This window comes from Camelus dromedarius, chromosome 34 (assembly GCF_036321535.1).
Source record: "Camelus dromedarius isolate mCamDro1 chromosome 34, mCamDro1.pat, whole genome shotgun sequence".
Classification (NCBI taxonomy): Eukaryota; Metazoa; Chordata; class Mammalia; order Artiodactyla; family Camelidae; genus Camelus; species Camelus dromedarius.
The window spans coordinates 18,059,536-18,068,820 of record NC_087469.1 but is presented as its reverse complement, the minus strand read 5'-3'; the positions used below and the strand labels follow the sequence as shown (position 1 = coordinate 18,068,820).

Below are 9,285 nucleotides of genomic sequence, written 5' to 3'. Positions count from 1 at the left end.
AGCTCTATACAAATGATAGATGTCCCGTGGGAAGATAAAAAGCACAGCCACACTGCAGACAGAGCTCCCGGGGACCACGAGGGGCAAGGAAGCGGGCTTCCTGTGAAACTGGCACTCTCTGCCACATGGTCACTGCTACTGTCAGGTATTTAATCTTCTTACAAGTAATTCTGCCTATGTAGACAACTGAAGGCAAATTACGGAAAGCAAAAACAATCAACCATAGGGCACATTCACAAGCAAATCTATTAGAAGATTGTCTAAATGTACGTGTCCACCTCTGCCTTCTGTTCCTATGTATCTGGGGAGGAGAAGGGAAGAAGAGATGGAAGGAATAAAAAGTCTCACCCTTGAGGCTTCCTTCTCTACGAGGTCCCCCTTAACCTCTGCAACCCACGATGACCTTTCCTTCCCCTCATACACTGAATAATCTGCATTTTGCCATATCCCATACTGAGTTGCATTACTAAATATTCACCAGGATCCAAGAACTCATCTCCCCAGTTATCCGCAAGGTCCTCGGGGACAAGAGCGGCTTCTATTCCTCCACACCACCAATCACAGTGACTGAATACAGCAGATGCTCCAAAGATTTGACTGCTTGGGTTATGCCAGCAGCAAATAACCCCAAATCGCAAATATGATTTTGTTACACAGTATTATGAAATTGTAGAAATAAATCTATCTCTGTATTGATGTTTTATGCCTTGTATTCTGCAATTCCTGAGAACAAGATCGGGGAGCTGAGTACTGGAGATGGGAGAGGGGCGCAGGGGGTGCGGGGTGAATGTTAAAATGCACCAGGCCAGTGAAAAATTGCGCACATAAGGTTGAAAGAAACCGGATCACTGATAGTGAAGGAACTTTTGCCTAAACGGTTTGCACACTTCATTTAACGACTGGAGCTGGAAGTCTTGAGTCTCGGAGAGTCATTACCTGCAAGCCTGCGCTCTGGTCCGCTCGGCTTCGGGAACCGGGGCGCCCGCCTGGCGGGCTCGCGCTGCGCGCGCTCTGCAGCGGGAACCCCGCTGCACGGTGCAGGCATGGCGGCTCCTCGGCACCAGGGGGCGCCGCGCAGCGCCGCGCCGGCGGGCGACGGGTGCGCGGCGCTCTCCCGGCATGCCTCGCTCCCGCCGACGTCGACCCGGAAGTTGTCGCCGCGCCCGGCAAGCCGGCAGCCCTGAGGGAAGCCGGGCTGCGGAGCGCGGGTGATCGGCCGCCCCAGCCCGGCGAGGGCCCCTCTGAGGAGGCCGCGGAGGAGGCGCCGTTGCGTCCGCTGCAGTCGGAGCTCGGCGTGAGCCGGTCCCGGGCGCCCCGGTTTACAGCGTCAGTAAGTGTTTGGCTCCGAGGCCCGGGGCCGCCGCCCGGGCACCATGCAGGCCGCAGGGCTGTGTCCGCGGGCAGCGCCCCTGCCGGAAGGGGCTGCCGCGGGGCCGAGCCGCCGAGCCGCCCCTGCCGCCCGGCCCTGCCCGTAGGGCGTCGGGGCCCGCAGCACGGCCGCGCCCCCGTCAGCGCCCCTCCCGCCGGCTCTGAAGTGGAGTAGGAGGCGGTGGTCCGGGGAGCCCCCTGCTCCCGTCCGCCATGAAGGCGGAGGCGGCCGCCTCGTCGCAGGAGCCCCCGACCGGGCCCGACGGTGGCGTCAGTAACCTGCTGAGTAGCCGGAAGCTGGTGGCCGTGGGGGCCGTGCTCGGCTGGCTTCTGGTCATCCACCTCCTGGTCAACGTGTGGCTTCTGTGCCTTCTGTCTGCCTTGCTGGTGGTCCTCGGAGGATGGCTGGGCTCCGACGCCATCGTGGGGGCTTCAGGTCGGCTGCACCTGGAACGCTTCATCCCGATGGCCACGTCCCCCCCAAGCCCGGAGGCAGAGCGGCAGCTGGAGCAGGAGATCGACCGCACTATCCGGATGATCATGCGGGACTTCGTGTCGTCGTGGTACCGCACGGTGAGCCAGGAGCCAGCCTTCGAGGAGGAAATGGAGGCGGCCATGAGAGGGTTGGTCCAGGAGCTCCGGAGGAGGATGGCCATGGTGGACAGGCATGCTCTGGCCCAGAGGGTTCTGACTCTCTGCGGTTGTCACCTGCAGAGCTATATTCAGGCAAAGGAGGCCACGGCAGGGCAGCAGAGTGGCACAGTGGAGCCCTCCCAGCTCTGGGAGGCTTACTGCCGGGTCACCGCCCCACATCCTGCTGTACAGAGTCCCAGCGCTGAGGTCACCTATACACGTGGCATCGTGAACGCGGTGCTTCAAGGACTGGTGCCAAAGCCCCACTTGGAGACCCGGACCGGTCGCCATGTAGTGGTGGAACTCATTACTTGCAATGTAATCTTACCACTGACCAGCAAGCTCTCAGATCCTGACTGGATCCACCTTGTACTAGTGGGCATCTTTTCCAAGGCCAGAAATAATCCAGAAGAAGTGGTGAAACCACTTTGCCCGGCCAGTGCCCTGGAACAGCCCTCGGTGCCCACATCTCTGCCTCTGACTGTTGAGGAACAGAGCCCACCAGAGGTGAGAGCTCCGTCCCCAGCAGCAGCCCCCCTGCTCCTCAACTGTAGTGAGCCAGAGGGGCCCCCACACCCCTCCCCAGAAGTTGAAGAAGGCTGTGAAGCACTCGAGGGAGACTTGGGGGAAGTACTGGAAGAAAGAAAAGTTGGAAACAACTCTTCTCATTTCCTGCAGCCAGATATTCGAGGCCCCCTGTTCTTGTGTGACGACACAGAGCTGGAGTCCCCATTGTCTGAACTGGGCAAAGAAACCATCATGCTTATGACCCCAGGCAGCTTCCTCTGTGACAGGATCCAGGACGCCCTGTGTGCCCTAGGAGGTTCCCAGTCCCTGGAGTCTAAGGACGGTGAGAGAGCCAGAGGAATTGAAGGGGCAGAAGCTGAGGAGGGTCCAGGAACAGAAGCGGAGACAGGCCTGCTTGTCTCCATGCTGAACTCCTGCCCAGAGATCCAGATTGACGCAGCAGACAAGGAGGCAGAGCAAGGAGATGTCACCTCTCATACAACTTTGCTGGCCAGTCCGGAAAGGACGTGCCCCTCGCGACCCTCGTGCTTAGAGAAAGATCTCACCGATGGTGTGAGCTCCCTAGATCCTAGTCTGCCACAGGTTCTGCTTTCCTCCTCCCCACCTGGTCCCCTCAGCTCAGCCACCTTCAGCTTTGAGCCCCTCAGCAGTCCAGACGGCCCCGTTGTCATCCAGAACCTTCGTATCACCGGCACCATCACTGCTCGCGAGCACAGTGGCACCGGGTTCCACCCGTACACGCTCTACACGGTGAAGGTAACTGGAGTGGAGCTGTGGGCGCCCGCTCTGGTCTGGGGATGGGTTTGGAAGGCAGAGTCAGTGAAGCTCGTGTTTCAAGGGAGTGGGGTACTCTTATTTGGAGGTACTCTCCGTCAGGCCTGATCAGGGTATCTCATTTGCTGTGGTTAATTCAGGAAGTAGCTATATGTGAGTGGTCTGAAGCTCATTTGTGAAGCCGAGTAGGCTTCTGTCTGATACCCTGACAAGCAATCCTACAATCTCAGGGCTATCAGGAGACTGAGAATCATATATTTCATTGGTTCCCAGCGGATACAGTCTTGTCCAGAAATTCTTTCCAAACTTTTTCCCTGCTAATTTCTTTCTTTTTAAAAATACTAGCATCTTTCATAGTTTGTTTAGGAAGGAAGGTTATTTACCTATCTATACCTCACAAGGTAGCAAGTTCCTCGTTCCTAGAGATGTTTTAGCACAGTAGTAGGAACTGCTTGGCAGAGATGATACGAAGGAGGTTCAGATGGCTGGTTCAATAGAGCAGCAGCTCCCTAAAACTGGTTTTAAGATAGGCTGCCTCCAAGTCACCTGGAGAGTTGCATTTTTTTTAAAAAATAAAATCCTGGGACCCATTCTGGGAAATTCTCATTCAGAATCCATCCGAGCCTATCAGAATTTGTATTCTGATAGCAGATTCTGCAGCCCAAGTGATTTTGAGATGCAGCCAAGTTTGGGAATGTACAGTATTGAATAGTGGCCCCCAAGGAGCAGAACGTTCCACAGAAATTGTCATAACTCCCAGGTGCTCCAAGTTTGAGAGCCCCAACCTGAATTCCACTGGCATCTCTTATGTCGGCCTTTCCTTCTCAGTACTGGTCGGAGGGACGACTTTGCTCATTTCAGCTCATAATGAATACCTCTCTCTCTGCCTCTAAAACATTTCTCTGCCTCAGATCCCACCAACAAGGAGTTTGTCTCTTGCATCACTTACCCACAGTATAATACCTCAACCAAACAATGACCGTGACCTGCTCCTAATGAGAACAAGCACATACATTGTTCTTCCACAGCATTTATTATATCTTAACTACTCTTGTCAGAAGGCCTTCCCCTGTAGGTATGAAATTGCAGCTTTTTGTGCCATTCAGGGTGTTTGCTCTGGGGGAACATAGAGCCCCACTTCCCACATACTGGCCCTGCAAGCATAGGAAGACAGAAACTTTCACCCCATAAAACATCTCCAGCCAGATGAGTCCATGACATCACATCATGCAAATGATCTGTGCTTCGGAAGAAGAATGTAGTGTAGCTCCAAGAATAATTAATCTGCCCAAAGCAAAACAAAAACACATTCTTTAAGGCTTTTCAGACAAACAAATGATTTTTTTATCAGCTGTTTCGGATTTTTTCTTCCCCCGACTAATATAGATAATGACTGGTTGAGTACCATGACAAAATGGTTACCGCCTTGTAACATCCAGCCCCGTAATTAGGGGTGAAAGAGGCGGTACCATTTTTATCAGCGTTGTACCTTCTGTTGTATCCCTTGTCTTTGGGGTCTGAAAAATAGTTTACAGAGTGTTTGCAGGGGAGAAGAGATCAGTAAAGCTTGTTTCTCACTTCGTGGGCCACGTCCACTGCAAAATGTAGCTCCTTCTTTAATTCAGCCCCCTTGGAGTTTGGGTTTCTTGTTATGACCTAAAGCAGCTGTCAGATCTGACAGGTTCAGGGACAGAATAGAAGGTCTTGCTCCCCTCATGCCTCCTGTACTTGTAACGTGGCCTGTGAGCCGACGCCGTAAACAAGTGTGTTCACTCACAGTACGAGACGGCCCTGGACGGCGAGAGCAGCGGCGGCCTGCAGCAGCTGGCCTACCACACCGTCAACCGCCGCTACCGCGAGTTCCTGAACCTGCAGACCCGCCTGGAGGAGAAGTCAGATCTACGGAAGTTCATCAAAAGTCAGGCATTTCCCCAGCCCCAGAATGCCCGCTTGCTCTCACACCTGGCACCCTAATCTGAGAGGCTGGAGGCCTGCTGGTTTGCGGGGAGGGTCGGGGGAGAATGTGGCCTCAAGGGTCCTGTGCGCCCCAGTTTGCTTACAGGTATTTTGGGTTTAGTGCTGGACAGCGTTGATGACAGTCTTTCCAAGGTACTTCTTTGCCGCTGAATCCTTTGTCCTGGGGCCCCATCTAGTTTAAGCTTAAGGAAGAAACTTTCATATTTCTACCTGTGCCTATGAGGTAGCAGGAAGTGTTAAATTAACTTTTCCGGTTTCCCTAGATTGATTTCTCGCAAATAATAAAATATTATCTAGAAATCTTTACCGCTGTTCCTTTAACAACAGGCTTTTTTGTGTGCTGTTTGACACTTGTAAGGCACGGGGACAGTAAGGAAATAGAAAATTTAAAAATAAGCTAGTAAGTAGCTGCTTTGTTTTTAAAAAAAACACCAGTGGTCACCCAAATAAATATTTTAATAAGTTTTTAGGCATAAATTGTGGATTTCAGCTATACACTTTCTTAATAGCAGTAGCCCACAGTGACTGAGCCAAGCTTAAAAATACATGCTCAGTTCTGGTCTAAGCACTTTACGCGTATTAGCTCATTTAACTCTCGTAGCAGTGTGTGAGATAGGTACTGTCATTATCCCCATTTTACAGAAAAGAATCAAAGAAAGATTAAGCAACTTGCCTAAGGTCTTTATTGTAGTGGGGATTGGAGCCAATATTTAAACTGGGGCGTTTGGACTTCAGGGCCCTTATTCATAACCAGTGTAGTGTATTGCCTCTTATACCTTAATATTGTCATTAATAGTGGAAGTAGGCTGTATGTACTGTATCCCAGGGGTCATATTTGGAACTCCTGAAACAAGAAAATCCCAGGAAGGGGAGACCCCAGGGAGGGACTCGAGGGATGAGCAGGCGCCCCAGGCCTTGGAACCTGGCCCCCTCGCCAGCCTCGGGCTGCCTCTCAGCTCCAGCCGTGGGTAAGGGGAGAAAGAAAATCCCAGGAAATATATTCAGCAGTCCTGTTTTCTTTAGATATGTGTTATGTTCTATATGGAGTAGCTCTTAGTGAGTGTTACGTGAATTAAGTCTTTTTTTTCTTTTTTAAGATGTGAAGGGTCCTAAAAAGCTCTTTCCAGACCTTCCATTTGGAAACATGGATAGTGACCGAGTGGAAGCCCGCAAGAGCCTCTTGGAATCATTCCTAAAGGTCAGCAGCTTCTGTTCCAGCTCTGCTCCCAGTCTCTCTCCCAGACGCCCAAGCCATGGTGAAGAGATGTGGGGACCAGAATTTCTCTTTGAAGTCCTTGTGTCTTTTGCAGCAACTCTGCGCCATTCCTGAGCTCGCTAACAGTGAGGAGGTGCAAGAGTTCCTTGCCCTGAACACAGACGCGCGCATCGCCTTCGTCAAGAAACCGTTCGTGGGCTCCCGGATAGACAAGGTGCGAGGCGGGCCACCGGGGTCGGCCTTAGCTCCTAGCGGTGTACAGGCTGGGTCTGAAAAGCACGGGAGGGGTGTGGGAGGGGCAGCACAGAGGAGTGCATAGAACATGGGCTAGATTTTCAAGACCTGTTGCCAAATATTGGTTAGATCGTCAGCTTCCTGAATGACAGGGAGCAACTATGAGGACACAGTACCCCTTACACAGTCAGTGCACGTGTTTCCTGGGGGCATCATGACATTATTACTCCAGTGGAGGGAGGTAAGGGTAGATCTGGGCCTCCACAGACAGTGGGGACAGGAAGGGCTCTTCTGGAGCAGAAGGTCATTCCAGTGTTGGTCACTCGGGGAAGAGAGCCCTAAGACAGGACACTAAGCTGGATTTAGATCGGTGTAGTGGTTCTCTGCTGGTGAGCAGTGTGAGAGAATTGCCCCTTCTTTAGGAGGGTGTCTCGGAACCTTTGGAGATGGTCGGAGAAGGACATTTGTGTAACCGTGTGCAGTGACTACCAACTGGTTTTAGAGTCTCCAGGTCAGAAGTCTGAGGTTTATGCTTATCAAAACTGGCGTATGTTTTAACAGGTTAGAGAACACTGACTCTGGCAGAAGAGGGCTCTCCCTCTTCTCATCTAGACTTCAGGGGATAAAGTGATAAATTGGAATGTCATGTGGTAGGAGTTAGGAGACGTTCACTGCTCTGAGGAAGAACTGCAAACTGGAAAGGGATAGACGAGATGAGATCCTCAGAGTTCCATGCGGATGTGTTTGTCCACGCACACGTGTTCCTTCGTTGATTGTTTTCAACGTCTGCCTCCTGCACGCCTGTTTAAAGCCCTGCACTGTACTAGTTGCTCGTGATACAGGCGTGGACAAGACAGGTTCGGACCCTCCCTGCAGACTGCGGTTCTGTGAGCCTGGAGAGGGAGTCGTGTTTTGTAAGCTACTTAATCCACATTCATACTTTTCTGGGTCCCTTCCCTGGTTTCTGTCCCCTGGCCTTTACTGTGGTCCTGCTCAGCCGTTTGTGCCTCGTCGTGGCTGTGCTGGCTGGGGTCCTCGTGGGGGCCTCCCCGGGTACAGTGGGCCTGGTGCCACTGAGCCAGCAGTGTTAATTAGGCACCCGCGGGAAAGGAGGTGTTTCCTTCCATTACTTTGATATTTTAGGGTTTCATTTATTTCTTTATTTTTCTTTTTAGCAAATGTCTACATGTCATATTCCCATTCTGAGAAATAGAGATAATTCCTCCTCTTCAGTGAGGACTGTTTTATGTTTTTAAGTAAAGAAGTTTATAGCAGCTCCATTCCTGAATTTTAGCCTGAGTGATTTTTGTTACTCTTTCTGTAGTTAAGGAAGAGAAATTGTTTGAATTAGCAGGAAAACCAGTTTTTCCCCTGTGAACTGCTGTGAGCATTTTTGTATTCTATTGCTTCCAGACCTTAGTTCTTACTTTGACAATCTTCCTCACTTTTCCTTTTCTTCATATGTTCCTCTCTATGTTACTTCCACTCAGTCACCTCTTGGTGAAAGGATTACCAATTTGGAAACTAAAAATCATTCTTTTGGATGAAAAGAAAGAAATTGAACAAGGAAAGTATTTCACAAGCCTGCAGAACTCCCAGATTTTTATTTTTCCCATTGTTTTGGCTTCTTTTCCCATGGCATTGTTTGTCTTAACTCTCAGGGAGAGGATTTTTATGACCACAGAGAGGAGGGGAGAGCATGGGCACCGGGTCGTGAGCTGTGCCTGACTGCCGGCAGATGCGGCTCTGCTGGATGAGCAGCTGCCTGCCCGGCCCGGGGCACACAGCCCCTGGAGAGAGTGCTCCCTGGGGTGCCATCTGACCCTGCGTCTCTGACCCCTGCAGACCGTGGTGAGCGCGATCGTGGACACCTTGAAGACAGCATTTCCTCGCTCCGAGCCCCAGAGCCCCACCGAGGAGCTGAGTGAGGCAGAGACAGAAAACAGACTCCAGACAGAAGGCAAGAAGGCCAGCAAGTGAGAAACCCTCCCCACTTCGCACCTTTGTCCCCAATTTTCAGCCAAAGCCCACCCCCACTCTTAAGCCCTAGAGGAGAGGGGATGCGTCACGTGTACCAGTTTCATGCAGAGCCAGGCCCCAGCCTCCTCAGCGCTCCACCCAGAAGAGCCTGAGGCCCTGCGCAGGAAGCCTCACTGGGCGTTTGTCCTGCCATGGGAGCCCAGGGCCCAGCTGCCCGGGGGTTCCTGACCAGAAGGAAACTCTAGCACATGGATATTCTCCTTTTCTGTTGTCCTGGAAAATTGAGATGTTTCTTTCCTTTTAAGAATTGAGGTTTATGACTGATCTCTGATTGCCATCATTTCTGGAAATCTTGGCTCCGAAGTTGAATACCAGAGCAGTGAACAGGAAAGGGCTAGAGTGGACCCAGCGAGGCCGGATTGGGTAACTGTTACGGCCCTCTGCTCTCCCCTGCTCAAGGCTCCCAGGTGCTCTGGGAGAGCACGTGGAAAGGAAGGACCCCGCCCTGAGTTTCCTGGACACATCCTATCTATGTCTGGGCCACTATGGAGGATAAGAGAATGTGTGTGTGTACA

The 9,285-nt window shown here is 51.9% G+C and overlaps 1 protein-coding gene across 5 annotated transcripts in view; it reads left to right on the top strand.

The window, feature by feature from the left end:
* Positions 1-1,161: 1,161 nt before the first annotated feature.
* Positions 1,162-9,285, top strand: part of SNX19 (sorting nexin 19) — a 39,903-nt gene continuing 31,779 nt past the window's right edge. For 3 of the 5 annotated variants that reach the window (XM_010986289.3, XM_031443364.2, XM_064482232.1), the window contains exons 1-5: positions 1,162-3,285; positions 5,083-5,221; positions 6,378-6,478; positions 6,591-6,710; positions 8,576-8,706. In XM_010986289.3, coding sequence (XP_010984591.2) covers positions 1,582-3,285; positions 5,083-5,221; positions 6,378-6,478; positions 6,591-6,710; positions 8,576-8,706 — 2,195 coding nt within the window. In that variant the 5' untranslated portion in view covers positions 1,162-1,581. Of the gene's footprint in view, positions 3,286-5,082; positions 5,222-5,354; positions 5,413-6,377; positions 6,479-6,590; positions 6,711-6,789; positions 7,645-8,575; positions 8,707-9,285 lie in introns of those variants that run through there. The other 2 variants (XM_064482233.1, XM_064482234.1) reach the window with 2 other exon arrangements.